A 21,281-nucleotide genomic window follows, 5' to 3' on the forward strand; every position below is an offset into this window, starting at 1 on the left:
ATTTAATATTTTATTTAATATTTAATGTTTATTTATTATTTATTAATATTATTTCAATAGATGTGATTTTTGTTATATATTTTAATTATATATATAAATTTATATAAAACCAAAAACTGTTATTATTTAATAGCATGCTGTTTCAGTCACTTTGGAGATTCCTGCATTGTCCTTGTGGGTAAACTGTGCAAGGAGTTCTTACAAATACACATGATTTTGATCTGAAATATTGACTGCTGGCTTGTTACTGAAATGCCTGTTTTATGATAAGCAAAGCATGGCTGTAGCACCAGTGGAAGGAACGACATTTTCATTTCAATGGAGCTGGGGAATTGGATTGTGCTGACAATCACTTAAGGAGTTTAAAAACTGGTGTCAACTGTAAAGCAAAATCAAGTAGGTATTTCTTTAAGACAAGCTTTCATTTTCTGTAGATGTAAAAATGTTTTGTAGGTTGACTTTTTTATTATTATTATTTTTGTAGCAGAATAATTCAGCTGCCTCCAATTTCATGCAGCTGTCATTTGATAGCTAGTTGTCAGAGCTACATTAGTGAAACATGTAAGTCCTGCAGCTCTGCTTCAGCTGCTCAGCCAGATTGTTTTAAAGTCCCATGGAAGATGTGTTGAACATTGATTCATGCTGGAGCAGACTGAGGGAGAGATGTCTTCCTAGCACACCAATGGCTCAGGCTGAGTTGGGAGCAGAGGCTGGGAGCTTGCAGAGCTCAAGCTTTCTCCACTTGGTTCAGGGAGACCTGCTGCGCCAGCCATGGGCAACTTTCAGCTTGAGCTACCAAAACTCTGGGTAGACTTGTTTCCTATCATATCAGTTAGTGCTGAGGCTTCTGAGGCGATCAGGGCAATTTTGCCTATAGTCTTTTATTGAAAAATGCAAATTAATTTTGCAAACTCCGATCAAATAATTTCAGGAGATGAATTTTAACTGGAAAAGTTTTGAAGTAATTCTGAAATGTTTAATTCAGTGTGGTGCAAGATGATATATTTGATTAAAAAACAGTTCTCCCCATCTCCAGGAATACTCAGTCATTTATTTCAAGCAATTTACAAAACCTTTTTATGCTGTCTGGCACTCAGCTCTTAAACCGGGTGATGAAGCCTGCATCTGTAGCTGTGCTTTTGTAGTAGTATTATCTGTGACTCGATGGCAGGTTCCCCACTCAGGCTTCGGGAAAATGGTCCAGGTGCCCCACGTGGTTGGGTGGGAGTGTAAGCTGGGTGTGAGGCTGCTGGGATTCATTAGATAAAATTATGCACAAGTTTTCTTTGAGCATCTAAATACGGTTTTGGGCAGACATAAAGATGTGTTGAGACTGGTCACACTGAAATGATTTGGTTGGCATTTCAAATTAATTAAGTACACTAGCTTTGCAAGGTGAGAATCTAAAATGCTTGATCTAGTTATTATATGTAGATAAAAAGTGAGACATGGAGTTTGTTTTGCTGCTTTGTATTACAAATGTAATTCCTGAAATAGCTTCTTTTGAATGAGTGGGCCACCACAGTCACTAGGAAGTGGTAATGCATTGGCAATGAACAGCCACCTTATCTAATAAATGTTTACATGCCATCAAGTATACAAACATTTGATTGCTTACATTACAAAGCTTTTCTTTTGCGGTCATTGGTCTCAATTTTTCCATTACATTTTCTCATTTTCTTTTCTAGCTTTACTCACAGACAAACCTCCAAAGCCATTGTTCCCCATGGAGAACCAGCCAACAGTTATCGATGTCCAGCTGGGTAAGTCCCCTTCTGGGAATAACAGATCCTAAACTTCCATTCTGGTAGCAGATGGGAAAAATTGAAAATGGTAAGAAAGGTTTAGTGGTACTGTCATTACATGCAAATCAATTTGCAACTTCTCATTTATAACTGTAGAATTTACTGCCGTGGCAATTTAAAGGAATGAACTTGTGTAACATCAGGGGATGGCAGTACTAATTGGTTAGATTGGGTGTTAGATAAAAAGCACTGCTGCTCTTTTTAATATATGATTGATAGAGTAATATTTGTTTAGATGGGTGCTGTATTGATCAATTGATGTTCATCCTATCTAAGACAAATGTTCTCATAATAAAGTGCTGATTCATTTAAAAGTTAATGTAAATCAGTGCATTTTCAGGTTGTTTTGAATGTTTACCGGAAATGGTTTTTGACTAAAATGCTTGTATGCTTTTCTCACTCCTATTATATATTCTTCTGTGAATGCACATCTCCAAATCTCAGCTGGCAGCCTGTATTTTCTCTCATGTCAAGAAACACTAATGTTAGAGAGTTCTTCTAACTCTGGGGAACTGTGGGGCATCTTGGTGCTGAAAGAAGTCCTTGGCTTTGAAGTCCCAGAGGTGGTTTTTTCCATGATTTGAAAACAGATTTCTAATTTGGAGAGGGAGAACTGGAGTTCTTGTTGAGGACTCTGGTGCCATGAGCTTAAATTAGAAGAGATACGTTGCAGATGTGGATTATTTGCTTTGTGCTGAAGTGGTGGCGTTTTCTTCCTTGAGCCTCGCTCTCTTCTTCCTTTTATACCAAAGCTGGCTAGGGTTCAGTGGTGGAGTGGTGTTTAAAGGCAAGGAGGCTCAGAATGAAACATTTTAAGTGGGCTGATAATATTGTGGTAAAGCTGTTTGGTTTTGTGAAAGCCTACAGGGTCCTACTTGAGCTGAGTACAAAGGCACATCCTTGTTCTTAAACCAGGTGCCTAACAATTTCAGTGGAGCACTTAAGATGCTATGAAGTATTCAAAAATGGGGCTTGAATCCTTGAATGTGGTTATTGGATCGTGATGAGAATAGGAATCATTTGTGACCTCACCTAATCAAAAAGATTAGCTTTCTCTCATATACCTGAATTGACTCAGGAGTCTGTAAGGGCTTGCGTGAAGGAAGACTGGAGTGGATCTGGGAGGCAGCCAGTGCCAGGTGAATTCTGAAAGCAGGGGCATATGTGTGTATTCAGGTTCCCCTTCACAGGACTCATATCTGTAGCTGAGCAGAAATTGGCTATAAAAGGGGGAGACACAAAATGGGTCTGAAGCCGTAGTCAAAAGCTCACCAGAATTAACAGCAAAACACAGTCATTGAAGTTTGGATCAGCCCAAAAGGCTGAATTCGGTCTCCTGGTCCAGCTTCTTAAAATTCAACTTTCTAATGGTTTCCTTTGGGAGCAAACTATCCCTGCATACATCTATGTAATAAAGGCACACAAAGACTACGCGTCTTTGTTTACTGAATTTTTATTGCATCTTCATTTTCTCTTCCAAGTTCCCCTGTTCCATCAGGACTCTGTTGGTTTTGCACTGAATTTCTTCTTTTTTCTGTGTGAAGACATTTTGTTCTGACTGATTAAAAAGAGGTTTGATTTAAAAAAAAATGAAAACAAACCAACCCCCTCTTCTCCTTGGAGGTATGGCTCAGTAATAGGATTTTGGAATATCTCTAGAGAGAAATACAAATCTTGCATCTTTATATGCTGGAATGTAATCCATTAGTTGTCCCGTAAGATCAGGGAATTTACATATGGTGCTTTTTTTTTTTTTTTTTTCTCTGTTATTTAGTGAGTTTGGTTATTGTCACTAAACCATACTCATATTATGCATAAAAGATTAATGCATATGAAAGAACCTGAACTTATTTCTTTAACGTACAATGAAGTTCATTGATTTCCCTCTTCAATTTAAATGGCAAATAGAGCTAGAAAATTCTTAGGGAGTGCCTTCATCTTGTGGAGGCCACCTGCAGCTTTGGGCTGGGAGACTCTGCTGACCTCTGCAACGTGCTGCAGACCCTCACTGTGCAAGAAAGGGAATCATTTGATCGCAGCAAAGTAAAGGAGGAGAAAGTTATATGTGAGGTCATCTGCTGAAGTACTTTTCTGAAATCTTGCTAAGCTCATAGGAGTTTTGAACAAGTGACATGCTTCAGTATTTCATTAGAAATCAAGGCACAGTTTTGGTGTTTTACAGGGCCTTTAGCCCAGGGACTCAAATCACCCAATATGCATGCTTTTTCAGTGGTTGTGCAAGTATGAACATGCCATTAAACTACAAAAGAAACAGAGTTTAATCCATCTACTTGTTCTGCAGAGATTATTCTAGATTTCTATTGGAAAACTAATCTTTAAAGAAATAGCTGTCTTTGCTTTATAAGCAGAGGAGATTAATAATTATTTACTGTCTTTATCCTTAATGATTAGCACAATGCAATGCAAAATCTTCCTAGAACACTAGGCAGTGGCCTAACTGTTTAGCAGCTTATTTGACCTGATTGCAGACTTCAGTATTCACCTTTTGGCTTTCAGCTTTTATAAGAAGATTCACATGAAAATAGGTATGCACAGTTCTTATTGACAGTGGATAAAAGAGTTCCTTCAGGCTTCAAACATGGTCCAGAGCCTGCCTTGTTCTTCTCAAGGAGCATGAATGTACTTTTTGCTTTTTCCATTTTCGTTTGGACTGTGACACAGATCAAAACCAACCCTGTCAAGGTTAGAGAGAAGCAGAAACTGGAATTTGCTTCTTTCTTGTTTTCTGTATTTGCTTGTGCTGGAGAAACAGAACCAGAGAGAGGAGGGTTGACAGGAGGACAAAAGAGCATCCCAGAGGACTAGAAAAATAGTCCAAAACAATTTCACTGTCTCAGATGCCTTACCAAGTCAGATAATCACTTCATCTCTGGGCCTACCTAGAAAATGACAGATTTTTTTATTGCTCATTTGCTGCTCCCTTTTCATGGAGAGAAAAAAAAAAAAAAGAAAAAGAAACAAGAACCCACAACATAAAAAAAAACAAAACAAAAAACAAAACCCACCCTTTTAATTTGGTTTTGTAGCTCTTTGCATTGGGGTCAGTGTAATAACAGTTCTTCATTGCAGCACATTTAATCTTATTATATCTTGATTTTAAAAAATAATGCTTATTTATACTATATAGTATATGTTTTTGCAAATATATGACATTAATCTGATAATGTTCTTCCTGGAAAAAGATATCCCTGAGTTGTCTTCATGACATTAAAATCATGTCTGATAGTATAAGCCAAAATACATACAGATCTTCTGCCCAGGAGATGACGTGGCTTTAGCAGGAGGTCCTTAAGATTGCATTTGAAGAATTTTATGCCATAATTCTGTACTATGACAAACTCTGTTTGTAAAATGTGACTGTCTCCATGTAAAGCTCTGAACATGAATTTATTAAAGGTTATGCCACTGTCATTCAAAGTAGTTGTTCAAAGACACCTTTTTTTTAGAGCAGGAACTTGCTGTTGCTTTCATTGACCGTATAAACCTAAGCATGTATATGGATTGTTCATATCAAATCCCTGAAGTTAGAGAACTCCTTCCGTGATTTAGAAAAGTAAAGATCAAAACCTTTGTCAGAATTCTTGAGGCTGTAGTGCAGTAAGTTTTAAAAATCTATTATCTGTTTTCACATACAGCTCTTCTGACAGTAAGTGGAGCATGCTGTGCTGTAAGTTTTAAGATGACATGTTGGTACATCACTCTGCTGATTTCTTAATTTATTTTTAAAATACTTCTCTGGCTAGCTTTGTTCACTCTTAGTGCTTTGAGACCATGGAAAGGAAGATAACTGATCCTTTGTGTTTTGATTACATAATTACAGAGTAGGTTTCTTCTCTGAACTAGCTCCTTTACACAATTCTGGTAGCATCAACGAGCCAAAATCTGACTGATACATCAGTACTGTGAGTTACTGCACTGCCAGCTCTTAGCTGATGTAAAAGCAGCATGACAGGAACATAAGCATTTGCGGAAGAAAGGAAGCACGGTTGTGCTCAGCTGATTCTTGGCTGGACAGTGACCTGTAAGGATCTTGTAGGAGCTATATCTACCTAGTCTATGTATATGCAGCTCTGAGTTGTCTAGCTTGCACCATGGCTGCTATTTTACAGTTGTGTGTTCCACAGAGTATCAAAAAAGCTAAAAATACAATATCAAAATAGTAGCTGTCTGTTAATTCTGTACCATGTATTACAGTGACTGCAATGTTAAGTTTGTCTTTTCCTTATGAATGAGTTAGTTGAGACTGGAATGAATGTTTGCATGTTTGTGTCTATATTAATTGAATATATAATTTATGTATCATTTGCTTTTTGACTAAGTACTGGTTTTGTTTTCAGGCATTTGCATAAGAAATGTAGCAGGAGTCTTAGAAAACAAAACAAGAAACATCTATGTTAATTCATTTTCTGAACAGGAAAAATGTCAAGGGGCTTAACTCACTTTTGTCATAGTAGTTTCTCTGCTTCTAAAGATGCTGAGAAAAGGAAACACATAGTTTATGAGGATTGTCATATTTCCTAATAGCTGACCTCTTCAGAAAGATTTTGTTTCTAGAAGATTTAACAGTGCAATTCCTTGGGACTAGTTATTAAGCAGATCAATAGAGCTACTGTAAAACAAGTGCTAGGGAATATACAAAGTTACATCTGCTGACAGGTATGGGAATAGAATAAAAATAGTTTTTAAAAAAAGCCTTTTTGTTTGAAGCACTGGCTGGAAGGAGTCATTTGGGAAGTGGAAAGCACACCAATACTCTTCCGTGGTCAGGCCTCTGACTATTGTGCATGTGCCTTTTGATTTGCTCTTTCATTAAATGGTCACATATGATGACTACCAAGGAATGTAGCAGGTACATATGCAAAGCAGGTATCTTAGATGTTGGTAGCTACATGCTGCCCTCCTGCCTGCCTTTCCCTCAGCTCCCACCAGGTATTCTCCAGCCTAGGGCTTAGCAGGGGCTCCCAGATGGAGATCTGGGTTTCTGTGACCTCGGCCAAATCCAGAACTCTGTGCCTCTTTCCCTGTGCTACTCCTGCTCTCTGCTCAGCTGGGGCAGCACAGAAGAGGCAGAGCTTGAGGAATCAGAGGTGACCTGATCCAAATGGCCCCTGAGCAAGCAAAGAGGTTGAATTGGGAGAAAGATGGATCTGAGACCCAGAAGTGATGTCTGAGGAGGACAAAATTAAAGCTTAGAGGGTAAGGAGGAGACAGGGCTGCAGATACTTTTGAAAAAAATAAAAATAAAAATTTTCCCTTCCCTGCTTTTTGCGTTGAGATTTGGAGCTCTTGTCACTCTGTGTGAAATGTGGTGACAGACTACATACACATTTGCAAGGAGTTCTCAGAGCCCAGTGGGAACGAGACGTGGGCAAAGCAGTGTGCTGGGCTTCCACAGCTGATGTCCGAGTGGCCACAGAATATGTTCAGACTGACTCTTCTGAAAGCTTATAGCCTGATCAGACTCTAGAGGATTTTCCTGGGGGTGTCTTGTATAGAGACTATTTACCATCAAATGGGACATTGTTTCTTTTAGGGTGAAAAGGAGGAGACAGAAGGAAGGAAATATCTCCCCCCCCCCCCCCCCCCCCCATTCTCTTCAGTCATTCTGTGAGAATGTCTGACATTTTTGATGTAGATCCCCCTTCCTGCCTTCCAAAATTAAAAAGCTCTAATTAAGGTAATTAACTAATATCTCAGCTTTGATTTCACCTAACAGATCATTCAGTACAAAATTATAAGCACATGAAACCAGAGCCTTATGAAGAGCAGCCTTGACAGGAGGTGGTATTACCTGTAAGTACGCTGTATTTCTTTTGGTTGAGAAATACAATAAGAGTCGGCAATACCACTTTTTTTTTCTGTTGAATCCAGCTTTTCAGGATACGACTCCTTTTCCTGTCAGAAGGCTCTGTAAATATTATTAAAAGTGACAGTACTTTGAGTAGTGGCTTATGGTGCCCCATCCAAGGTTAAATTGTGCACGGAGTGCCCTGCAGAGAGGAGACTGAAAGCTGTCCACAGAGACGTAGTTGGTCTTTCCCTGTGCCAGGCCTGAGTGTGGGATGAGTGACAGTCTTGCCCCAGACCTGCCTTACTCTGGGTGGAAGAACCCCTACCCCCATACCAGGGATCTAGGTCTGTGTGCACTGAATAGCAGAGCAGAGGGAGGTGGGACTAAAGGTGGAGAAGGCATGTGGTTAGTGTCCTCTCCACCCCAACGCAAGCAAAAACTCGATCCTCTCCATCCCCAGTTCTCCCCACGCTGCACCTTCCTCTCACAGCGTTGTCCCCTGTGCACTGTTGTCTGGAGGAGCAAGCTGGTACCTTCGCTGTTGTCTCCTCCACACCTTCTTCCAGCCATCCAGGGCTTTCCCCTGCACCCACGGAGTTCCCCTTTCTTCCCACAGGAGACCAAACCTCATACACTATTCCCTTTCCTTCAAGAGGTTACAGTCTCACTGCATAAATAACGCCGGACTCGATGCTGGAAAATCATTTTCTCCCAGCAGTGCAGGCTGTAATACCAAAAGCTTCATGCTCCTGCACAGAAATACACATGAAGGAGCATTTTTCACTAGGAAATAAAGAGAATCCAGGGGTATATTCTTTAGGACCTGCCTTCCTCTGCAACGCAAGAGATGCAGCTCCACAGCTATTTCAGCCATACGTGCCTGTATGAAAGGAGGCAGGATTTGCATCTATTACAATCATTTTGTACTAATCTGCAGGGAATATTAGAGACAAATTGTCTGACATTTAGATTTAGAAGTAGTTCCCTAAATACCCTAAGTGTATTACCGCTAATGCTTTGATGCTAATTTGGTACGTTGTTAATATCCCTGCTTCTCTCAGGGATAATGGTAAAATGCTGTACTTCAGAGACTTGTGGCTGGGATCTGTTGTTGAGCTGGTGTAAATCCATAGTTGTTTTGCCTTTTGTGTGGTTAATCCAGATTTACATCTGTGAAGTAGAGAAAAGTTTATTGGCACACTTCTTTCTTTTATTCTAATGGACTTGGAAATACAAGGCCAGACATCTATGCTGAACTTGGCTAAAGGATCTCTTGCTTGGTTTCTAGATTTGCAGCATTTGACTTGTGTCTGAGAAACGGGCACGAGTTTGTTTCTGCAGAAGTAAAGTTCAGCCCACGGGACAGAAAGTAGAAAAGATGATCTTAAGTGGAGAGCAAGGGATTAGGGCTGTTGATAAGAGCTGTGGGGTTTTTTTGTTCTGCTATAGTTCTCCTGACCTTGACCAGGATTTTTTCCTCGGGGACCTTGTCTTTTGGTTTCTAAGCCAGACTGCAAACACAGAGACATTCTACTGCACAGTCCACAGACATATGCTATTGTGCATCGAAAGTCAGGCAATATTAATGTTCCAGAAAAGAGAACCACAGGGCAAAGTTTGCACCATTTTCCGTGCTTGTTAGAAACACTGTCACTGGAAGGAATTCATGTTCTGCCATTTTACATTCTCTCTATAGTGTTTGTCATATGAATGAGTTATTAGGCTGTGAATGCCTCATATATTCTGTAAATTACAGAGTAGAAACATTCGGCACTACTATTTTGACCTTTTCAGCATTCTGTGATTTGCTGGGCATGCCATTCCACATCTCTTGTTTACGGCCTCACTGAAATGTAGGGATGGAGCCGAGTGGGCAAACAGTCGAAATATATCGGGCTGCGAAAGGTCAGGGTCATGCATCACAGTGCTGCTGTTCAGTGGCCAGTGAAGATTAAAATCTAGACTAACAGTTCTCATGATTTTTCTTTCTTTGCTGAAAAATAATAGAGAATTCTACTTTGTAATCTGTTCCAAAGGCAGCAGTGTCGAAAATGAAGAGTGATGGTATAATTTTTATTTCTTAAAATTTCAATATCGTAATGTCATGATCTTAGAGGCCATGAAAATGAAAACTGTCATAGTCCTTCAAAAGAAATGAGATGGAATTCTGCTCGCCAAATCTTTGCTTCATTTAATCCATGTTTGATAAATGTTGCTCTTAACTTCATCCTCAATACCCTTGTGTTTGTCTGTATCCTACAGAAACAAATAGCTTGTATTAGGTAATTGAACTTTGACCATTAAAACTAGGTTGATTTACTGTACCCTTGTTAGACATTTCAGTCCAATGAAAACCAAATGAAAGAGAATCAAAGCAAGACTCTTGTTGAAATAGATACCTTTATTACCTACTGAAGACACATGTTACATGACTTCTCAGTACCCCTAATCAGCTGGAAAGTGGAAGTATAGAAAGCAGTAATTGGTAGAAAGGCAGCAGAGGCACAGTTTTCTACCACACATTTTTATTTTAACAAACCAGCCTCACAGTAAATGATTACTGTAAATTTCTAGTACTGAGTAAGTTTTTGTTATCTGCTTATAAGATATGGGAAGCTTATTAATTTTAACATGCTTGGCCCTAGTCCCATGAACAAATGAATATGATAGTAATGAAAACATCCACTGAGATCTCTTTGGTGCGCAGTCAGATGTGTAGTTACTTTAGCTCAGAGGGGCATAGGATTAAACACCTGATTTTTTGAGCAATGCTTTATATTGCTCACAAATTTCAGTGATGGTCTTGCACACTGCATTAATTAAAAGGCATAAGTAAATTTCGTTTTAGAACTAGCGGAGTCTAATATGTAGCTTATAGATAGCGTATGCCACCGCTATAATCTCAGTGCTGAGGTTTACAAATGCTGCTACATGCTTTACTGGTCAAGAGTTCCATAATTCTTTTAAAATTCAAAGCATTTTCCACATTCCTCTGACCAAGCTCAGTGGTTTGAGTTGAGAATTTAAATAGTTAAGATGCAGCAGGTTTTTATTTATTTTTAAAACTGGTCTGGTAAGTGTGCTTTTTCACTGCTAGTAGGCTGGGTAAATAATAACAAGTAATGTATTTTGTGAATTTTGTCTTTTTTTATGAAGGAAAAGACTGTCCATATGGATCCTTCCTCAGATACAGTCTCTAAATGCTTCTGGACTTGACACGCTATTTTGAATAGTTTGTTGCTAAGCCCTGAATATGCAGGATTTGAAAAGTAAAGCTGCTTTGATTGGGCAGGCTGATCAAATCAAGCTTTCTGTTTCCTGATTACATTACTGTTAACTCTTTTTAATGATTTCCTGATATGCATTGATGAATTTGAAATCAAATTTATAGATAATATTCTGCAGTGTATCATTCAAATTGTTGATATTAATAAACATTGCAGACAGAAAACTGCATTTCTGGAAAATTGTTTGCCCCAATGAAGTGAATGCATATAGAGTAAGCAGAGGGTTTCATTTGTAAGTTCAGTGGATATTTGTAGCTTAATTTCATCTGAATTTATCTGCCTTTCATGCTTTACTCACTTTGGAAACTAAGTTGTAGAGACTGCGCTGTATGCGGTAAGAATTCTGCTTTACTAAGGATCATTGACCAAGCACTTTTATTTAGGATTGCAGTTTAGCTTTTCTAAATATCATCTGGCAAAGCGAGCGGTGTGTAGATATCAAATTGTTATTCACACTGTGGTCATGTCTGAGAAGGGATCCGTTGCATTTGAGCAGTTACTCAGATGCAGACAAGCCTACTACTCTTAGTTTCAGGATATCAAACCCCAGCTTCTTACAATCTAGTACATCTCTTCACAGCCTGACCTTTCTTTTATGAAATACCTCTTCAGTCAGAGGACTCTTAAACAAACTTGTGATTTCAAGTTGTGATTTCACCTAAATTTTCAGCAAGCATTTGGGGGTTATTAGCCATAGTTTTGCCTGTAAAAAAAAAAAAAAATACAGGAAATCCACAGGCGAATTACAATGTGAAGTGTTTAATAAGAGGCGTGGTTGTCTTAGATTATTTTAGAATAGTTTTTTTAAGAAGGGATACCAATAAGTCCCTTCTGGGAATTTGCCAGCATCTTGTTTCTGTGCTGATTTTGTATCAGGTCTTTGGTTCATACCTGTCTTGTACAACAGACTGTGCCAACTATGTAGTAAGGTGTTTTACCAATGTTTCTGCAAGCTGACCTTGCAGATTCATTTTTCCTGTGTGATGTAAGGCTCCTTTATAACTAACTTGTAAATATGGGTGTGTATCATTTTCTTGTTTCCTGTTCCACAGACCTTACAGTCTTATACACTGAAATCCCTTCAGTGAATTTCCATTCATATTGTTTCTAAGACCACGTTAATTAAAATTTTAAAAATCTCTTGACTGAGAGAGCTCTGGGGAATTTCCGCTGCAATTAGTAGTTATAGAGATATTGTGATCCTACATAATGATCTGAAAAGTGCATAATATTCAGAAACATCACTTTAAATGTTTAGGGAGCTCTGTTATCAGAAGTTTGGTGTATGTCAACTTTTGGTACAGCAAAGATTAAGTGACAAATGGGAGTAGCTGAGAGTCTAAACTATGAACAGAAGTGCGAAAAGAGCATGGAGAACCCAGGCCCAGTGTAGTTCACAGTGTTCTAAGATGAGCTAAAGGTACTTCTATCTAGAGAAGGTTTTGTTGGTTGTGCGAAGAAGCACCCATCATTAATCTTTACAAAAAATGGGGAATAATTGTTGTCTTTAGTGATGTCAAAAAATGACGTGACCCGATATGTTTGTCATGGTATGATACACTATTGCCACTGTGGCGTGTCTTTTAAATAAATGAATAATGTAAGGATGTAAACCTCCAAAAAGAAGATTTTTTAAAATTTTATTAATTTTTTAGACTTATTTGGGGTAGAAGCAGGTCAGGAAAAGAGCATGACATCATCTTGTCAATGGAAGTTAAAGGTTTTTTTTTTTTTTCATTTTGACTTGGAATAGAAAACAATTGTCAGAACGTAATTTAAACTCAGAATATCTGATCAACATAGCCTGCTACCAAGGTCAAGAAAACGATGAAAACTTTAAGCAGACCTGGCACTCAAGTATCAATAAGCATGATGTCTCCTGTAGGAAAGGATGCATGCTCTTATGGTGACAATGTAGCGTTCCTGCTCTGAGTTTCAGTCTGTAGCTAAATTTCAGTCTGTGAAGCCATTGCTCTCCTTGTGTTCCTGTTTCTGATGGTATGATTAGGGTATGTTTTGTCTAGATCTTTAGCAATTCTGGAAGAGGGGGGAAGTTGTTTGGTGGTTTTTTGTTGTTGTTGTTTTAATGGAAGCCAGAGAAACTTTTTAAACAAGTTTGTGAGATTTTTTGACCAGACTATAATGAATGATTATGAGATCAAAAGTGAGCAACAGAACAGCTGGCATGAGTAAAATATTGTATTTTCTTGCTATATCCCTGATTGAAATCACTAGTTTTCAAAGCTGATGCTGACTCTGTTGAATCTGATTTAGTTCCTGCATCAACTCAGTTGAAGCGTAAGTGTAACGGGGAAGGAATCCGATGTTCTCTAACATGATCTCAGCAGAATGCCACATCTGCAGTGTCAGACACGTGAGTCTCCACAAACACCTGTTTTAATAAACAGCCAATTTGCTAATGCTCAGTTATGCCCACAAACAGCATCTGTTTCTGGCCAGTTGTCTACCTGAATATAGCATCTTTCTTAATCAGTGAAAGTCTCTATTGAATAACTAGTCTGACTCATTTTCCATCCAGAGATGGGAATTACCCGCTCTGCTCTCTACCCTTAATATCCTTCTTGTGGGAATTGGTGGAAAATAGAAAGCCTGCTGGAACAGTTCCACACTGCCTTCCAAGCAAATAAAGCAGGTGGGGTTTTGATGTGTACATAAAAGTAAATACATTTTTAGAGCTGGGTGTTAGTGAAATACCATATTGGCCGAATGGTAAATAGTGATGGATCAGTGTAGCGCCAAGGGCATTCCCACAGTGGATATTGCTTTAATATTAGCCCCAGAAAAGCACCCAAAGTTTTTAGTGGAGTTGGATGCTGGTGACAGAGAAACAAACACCTTCCTGACACCTAGCACTCAGCACCACCTTGTCAGCTAAAAGGAACCAGGACAGCTGATCCATGCAAACTTGTACCATGTGTTTCCAGTGTACTAAATGTGTGCCTTGCACTGTTGGCATATGGGCTTTGAAGAGAGCCTGGCATATGGGCAACATTTAGGACTTACTGCACTCACAGTTCTTCCTCATGAAAATTTTGTATCTTTACATTGAAATTCCAGATTTAGTAATAAATTCTGTGTATAAAGGCCTGTTGCTGTGTGTACAGCCTTACAGTGACAATAAAGGAGTAAATAAAGCTATTACACTATGTAATCTCTAAATAATATCCTGACTTTTCCTTTGAAGGAAACAGCCTAGTGGGAGAAATAGTGGTGATGGAGCTAATCCTTTTCTCTTCCTTCCACTACTAACTATAGAGGTACAGTAGAAGTGGATTCAGTTATTGAACTGGTTTATTGCTTTTCTTATTAAATATTCCTAATGGGTTTACAACTAGAGGCTGTTGTACTTAAGAATAAAGCAACTTATTCTGACCTCTGCCCACACATGTAATATGTTGTCTGCTATGCGGTTATTACAAGTAATAATAAATTGATGATACAGACAAGCAGGCAGGAATGAGGGACTGGAGAGACAAAGCAATAAAATAGTATGATTTTTGCAATTTTGACCTTTCAGGAGCAGTTAAGCAGCTGACCATCTACCCAATCCAATAACCTGAAATGGCATAATAACATAGCCAGGGAGAAGCAAACCTCTCACCCAGCAAAAGTGAAGCTGTGACTTACAAAAAAATTACAGCAAGGTTTAAGCCAACCTGTGCTGCTTGTTAACTATATGCAATTCCTAAATCTTTCATCCTCAATGGTAATACTGCCCAGCAGATTATATTTGATGGTAAGTCGGATCAGTCAGTCCAAACTGCTTGTGGATTAATTTATGTTTCATAGAAACAAAGTGCTAGGAAAACAATGAGGTTCTGCGGACCCTGATTGAAAAATGGGATGGACCTGTTTATTCACTACTTATTCATTCTTACAGTACATTTTCAAGAAGTAGTATTCATGCAGTGAAAACTCTGCATACTGAGTGGGAGATGAAGCAACCTACCAGTGGTAGATGTTTATGTTTTGAGTCCATAGTGTACTGTGTGTACTGTGACAAGGGAGGCCACTGGATAGAGGTAGGCAAAAATAAAAGTAAAATTGAGTAAAAACAGCTGAGGCCCTGGGACAAAAATTGCAATGTTCTATTTATATTTTTGAGACATCTGGGCTCACTGGGATTTTCTGAATGTTTCTCACCAAAGTTGCATATTAAGTACCTTGAAAGCAAGTGATGCAGCACAGAAGGGAGTTGGCTACTTGCTGAGCCCTGAACAGAGATTTTTCATTTCATCCATCATTCACAACGTGCTGCAGTACTTCCAGAACTTATTGAACTTACCTAATGTAGGGTGGAACAAGACCAAGAGCTCTGTTTGCAATGTGTGCTCTGCTGTCGCTCTGCCTCTGAACTGAATATGGTAAGGTGGTTTGTAATTGCTGGATTTAGTAGGGTGGTTAATCCTATAGAATATTTTGTAGCTGTGCATGCTGCTTTTTAAGACACACAGAATTACCAGCTTTCAGAAGTCATTACTTGGGTATCTATAAATCGCAAGACTGACTTGTCAGATTCAAGGGGAGGTTTGCCTTTTGTTTCTTGTAACTGTAGATTGCACTCTACCTGTAGGAACATCATTAGAACTGTGCTTTGAAAAATACTATCCAGCTTCTCAGTTTCCCATAGTATATCCCATAGTGCCCATGTTAATGGATTTTTGGCTTTCCAGGTCATCCCACACCTCGCTATCCACACAATAGAGAACAGACTGTATAATCGTTTACTCAAGAGTGGCAGCAGGAAAATGAAGCTGGGTGTTGCTGGCTTGACCAGCCTTGGGAGCCAGGGACGGAGGAGCTGATCTCTCTAGGCCCTTCCTTGTTCAGTATTCGCTGTGTTATGATTTAAGAAACCAGATATTTTAAAAAGATTGAGACTCATGTTAAAATCTTAAGATGTTGATGAATTTGGCAGTATACATAACCTTCTATCTCCCTATTTCCTGTGGACCATTTAATTGCAGTTAATTTATACTCCATAATCCAATTATTAAAATGGTTTTCATTTGTCTGCTTCTAAAGTTCACTTCTGATCTTTGCTGTTGGCATGTATTAATGTGTGTGGTTAGAGAGATGATATCATCTGTAGCACCAAAGATCATAGAATTGTAGACTAGTTTGGGTTTAAAGGGACCTTAAGTGTCATCTAGTCCAATTGCCCTGCAATGAGCAGGGACATCTTCAACTGCATCAGGTTGCTCAGAGCCCCATCCAACCCGACCTTGAATGTTTCCAGGGCTGGGGCACTTACCACCTCTCTGGGCACCCTGTTCCACTGTTTCACCACCCTCATTATAAAAAACTTCTTCCTTACACCTCGTCTAAATCTACCCTCTTTCAGTTTAAAACCATTACCCCTTGTCCTATAGCAACAGGCCCTGCTAAAAGGTTTGTCCTCATCTTTCTTTTAAGCCCCCTTTAAGTACTGAACAGCCACAATAAGGTCTCCCTGGAGCCTTTTCTTCTCCAGGCTGAACAACCCCAACTCTCTCAGCCTTTTCCTCATAGGAGAGGTGCTCCAGCCCTCTGATCATCTTGCCTCCTCTGGACATGCTCTAACAGGTTCAATTGAAGCCTTTTTGATTTCCATCCTCAGGTCCCTTAGAGATTTATGATCCATAAGGAATGTAAGGAAATCATGAAACATGTAGGTGTGGCTGGAAACTTTCCAACCTTTGGGTGATTTAAGTGATTTTGCGTTGTCTTCTACTAGTGAATAAGCCACACTGGAGGAAGTGGCAAGTATAGTTTCTGGTGTCATAGGGGCTTTAGAGACTAGGGTTTTGAGCTTAAAACCTTTCACGTGCTTGGGATTTCCATCATTGCAGTTCCAATCATCCACAGGAGATGGACAAAGCAAACAGAAGAAAGCTGCTGTTCAGTGGCACGTTCCTGTGCACAAGCAAGGCTTACTGGCCCATGGGGCAGGTTGGGTTCATTGGTTTGGGTGTTCATATTTGTTTCTTAAGCCCAACGAACACTGTTGATGTTGCTTTTAACCGCACTGAACCAGATTTACCTGAAATAGATTTACCTTTCTGACACTGGGATATTTGGACTGTTCACCTCTGACTGTTTCTGGCCTGCTTTTCAGAGCTCCTGCATTAAAGAGCATTTCTTTTTGTCATAGTGCAAGAGGACAGGGGAAGGGTAGCTCCTAGGAACAGCAAAATGTTTGTTTCAGTCTTTCCTTCTTTACTTGCCGCTTTCGGAGAAAAGTCACAGAGTTGTAGATCTTTCCTGCAGAGAAGGAGGAGAGGATTTACATGGCCACTTGGCACCCTGGATGCCCGCTCTGCCCTGACCAAGCACCTGAATCACCACAGTCATCGTGTGCACTAGGGTCTCCTTCTATCTTTTGTAAAGTAGGCAGAGTTGTTGCTACAAAGAATGAGGAAATATTTTGTCCTGTGACTTCCAAAGAGCTGCTTCCAGGCCATGCTCAGGTACAATCTTGCATCCTCAGCAGGTACTTAGAGCTGAAGCAACTGTATCGGTCTCTGTAGTCTGCTCTCAATTGGCATGTGCCCAGTGTCTGGATTATCTAAATTATTGACAGACGAACTAACTTCCATTCACTCAGTGGTTACATTTAGGAAAGAATCTACAAATTGAATTTTTGGGAGGGAGGACTATGAGGACTGCAGTCCATAAATCCCTTTACTGTCAACTCTTCTTGGGAGAGAAGAGGCTGTGGGGCCTTTTGACCTGCATCACAGACTGGCTTCCACCATTCATGTGAAACACCTCCAAAAAGACAGCATTGTAGCACCTGCATCTTATTGCTGGAGCCAAACTTCTATGCTTTACTGTCTGGCTGACTCCATATGTCACATCAACCTGAGTTTTGAAAGTCATTATTCCTTGCAGATTTTGTGCTCACCTACAAGGACAGCATCTGTAGAAACCCAGAGCTGCAAGTGCCCTTGCAACACATGCAGCAAGGAGGTTACTTCAAGATTACTTCTCTGGCACCTTCATTTCTTTGCTTGCTGTTCCCGTGCCTTCTGAGATTAAAGTCAAACTTAAAAGGATCGTTTTCCAAAATAGAAAGAAAACAATGGTTTAGCAAGTCCGTACCCCATCATTCACCATTCAGACTTTGGACAATGGCAGCATTATGTCACTGTCTTAATGGTGAATGTTGCCTGTATATTTGTACGTTCTAAGGATGGAAAGGGAATCAGCTTTTTTCTGATAAAAGAAAGGCTGGTTGTCTTTGATATCATAGATAAATGCTTGGATAGTTACTTTTTAATTGCTTTATTGCCAGAAGTTTTCAATGAAGCCATAAAAGAGGTAAAAAAATGATCAGCCTAATTGCCTCAAGATGGATATGTAATGCATAAATCTCTTGTTTAATGGATCTAGTAATAGACCACCTGTTTCAGTTGCCTTTTTCCATTCAGAATATGAATGAATGCTTCTCTCATATGTTCAAAAAGAGAAAACACAATTGCACCAGCAGAAACTCAGTGATTTTTCTTTTTACATTTTTCCATGAGTTTTGTTCATTCTTGTTCTGTGAATCAACCAGTCTCAGTTCATTTAACCCTGGGAAAATAAAACCCTTTGATATGATGTGTAAAGCCTCACGTATTTTTGTTGTCCAGTTGTGTTTTAAATGAGAACAGAGAGACATGCACATTAATAAAACACTGACTGATGCCCAGAGAGTCAGGCCTTAATTGCAAGTATTCCTTCATGATATGATCCCTGTATATTCCCCAGTCTGGATTGCCCCACTCCCCCCCCCCCCCCCCCAACTCTGTGTCTTCTAGTATTACTTGTCTCTGGCAGATTTCAGTGCAGCAAGGGTGTTTGAAGTCCACAGCCTGTCTTGTGATTCTATATGTTTTTTAAAAAGGGACCACACAACTCTGTGCGTTTGGCCTTTTCCTTTTTATGTGCATGGGGACTTACTGGGCCATTTCTAGAGACAGTGAATTTTAGTAAGTAGAAACCCTTGGTTTTCCTCTTGCAGTGTTGGGGTTTCATTGGTGATATTTTTTGGGGGGTGGGGGTGTACTTTATTTGGGTTTTTTCCCTTTAGGATAGTTTAAATAAACGATCACATTCGTAAACAGCTGAAACTGCATATATTGTCAGTTATCATGTTCCAGTAATGTGTGTAACTTTCTAAGGCATGCTAACTTGCAGCCTAATTCTGAGGTTATGTCCTGGCGTAATTCCTTTGAGCACATTGGGAAAAGCTGTCTCTGCAGCTCTTCCGTGTTCCCTGTGGTAACTGTGTTCTAAAGATGTGCATTTTCCTTGTGAAAACAAATTCCAGGGACCTCTTTTCAAAGTGCAGACCCACAACAGTAGAAATGTGAGACTCTGAAGGCTTCTCATATCCAGAGACTTCATAAGCACCAGTCAAAGATGAATGAATGAAGTAGTCTAGCAGGCATTTAAATAGCAACAAACAAGGAGGGTGGAAAGAGAACAAATGAGCAGTCATTTAGCAAAAAATCAAGATGTCAAGAATAAAATTAATCAAGCCATCAGGGGATGTAAAGATTTTTTTGTGGTTGTTTAATGTTTACACGCCCATGCAAGAAACCTGGATAATAAACAACAAGAAAGAGAATGGCACATTTATGGGCTTAAATTCAACCTAGTTGATAGAATAGAAATCTGATGGGAATGATTTGCATGATGGGAGTGTTAAAATCTATGTTTATAACCTATTTAAGAGCATATGACGGGAGGAGGAGCCATCTGTCAGAAGTGACATTTGCTGTTTCTGAGAACCTAGAAGCATTTTCTGATGGATGCATATCAGTTGGTGCTGTAGCCGTGAAAGAGCAGGGTGGGGAATGGGTTGGTGTCTGCAGACCATGGTTTTGCATTGGGCAACAGGATGACCTGTTGTGAAGCCTTTCCCTGTTAGTTAAGGGCTGGGGGAGCTGATCCATCATGTTGCATTTCAGTCCCATTGTGGCAAGCTGGAAATCACACTTTGTCAGCAATAAAACATTCCCTTAAAGTACTACATCCTTAGCAGGGGATTTATGCGATAGCTGTGTCCTGAGTGGCAAAGAGGAATAGACCAGAGGGCTAAAAGCTATTTGAGTTTAAGTAGACATAAAAGGCCTATGATTTGGCAATTTTGTTTCTACATGATATTTATAATGCCCAAATGGGTGAAAAAACCCTTCTAAATATGAGTAATACTGCATGGTATCAGCTTTATTTGTCACTGATAGTATAACGTTGTGGTGCCTATGCTTCATCTTATGCCACAGTCTCTGCTGATGTACCCATCCCTCTACTCCCATTTCCCAGAGAGCTTAATTTACAGTAAGTCTCCATAGTGTTGTTTGGTCTGATTGTCATGCAACATTTGGATGGTGTCAGCAACCGCCAGCGCTGTTTCAGTAGCTTCTGTTCCCCTTCCCTGTGGATCTCAGCTCCACAGAAGCATCCAGTGGTATTTTGTGCTTACTCTGGCTGCTCTGCCAAGAGAAATTAGATTGGCAGGGGCGGGGGGCAAGAAAGACAGAAGAGAGAGCTCCCAGTCCCTGCTCTTCTAAATCTGTAGTCATCTGAACAGTTATTAGTGGTGGGATGCTTTGTTATATTGAGAAATTCTTTTTTATATCAACTTTGTTGAAAAGTTTCAGTTGTATTGCCTGTGACAAAATGCAGATGACTAACAGCAGCTTTAAAGGAGCCACAGTCAGTGTCGACAGAAATGATGTGGCAAATGAATTTGTAGGACATAAAAATTGTGGCTAAGAATTGGGAAAAGTTAGAGGACACTTTAGTGAAAAAGTCAGAAGCCAATAGTGAAGAAGGCTTTGCTTATGAGTTACCATTCAGCAGGCATTTCAGTACAGCTAAATTAGTCATGCCTGTAAGAGTACAGGCTGAGGGAGCCTGCTTGGGAAGCACTTTAGGAGTGCTACTGTGACCAGAAGGACTAATACAGTCCCTAGGGAGTATGCGCATGTAGGACCGGAGATATTTCAGTGTCTGGCATCTTGATGGGGTCCTTAGAGCAATACAATTTCCAGGTCTGGTTGTTAGCACTTCAGGGAAGCTGAGTACATGGAGGGAAATCAAGGGAGACCCGTAAGAAAGGCTAAAGAATGGGGAAGTGTAAAAGGTCTAGGAACTCTGCCGTGTTTAACACAGTGCCACATACCTTAGTCTGTGAATTACATATAGAGGGAACTGAAATTTGGTGATGGAGAGCTCTTGTGTCTATTAAGCTGAAGTGTATAACAAGATCTGATTACTGTGTGTTGACACTAGATGAGTATACGCTAGACTTACAGCACATACTTTTACCAGGGAAGATAATAAAGCAGTACAGCAAGTCATCAGCCTGTGGCTCTCCGTTAG

The 21,281-nt window shown here is 39.7% G+C and overlaps 1 protein-coding gene across 1 annotated transcript in view; it reads left to right on the plus strand.

Annotated features, from left to right (window-relative positions):
* Nucleotides 1-21,281, plus strand: part of IL1RAPL2 (interleukin 1 receptor accessory protein like 2) — a 393,018-nt gene that overhangs the window by 279,044 nt on the left and 92,693 nt on the right. The window contains exon 6 of the mRNA XM_040614776.1: nt 1,689-1,763. Coding sequence (XP_040470710.1) covers nt 1,689-1,763 — 75 coding nt within the window. The remainder of the gene's footprint in view (nt 1-1,688; nt 1,764-21,281) is intronic.

The sequence above is a fragment of the Falco naumanni genome, chromosome 14 (genome assembly GCF_017639655.2).
Source record: "Falco naumanni isolate bFalNau1 chromosome 14, bFalNau1.pat, whole genome shotgun sequence".
NCBI lineage: Eukaryota > Metazoa > Chordata > Aves > Falconiformes > Falconidae > Falco > Falco naumanni.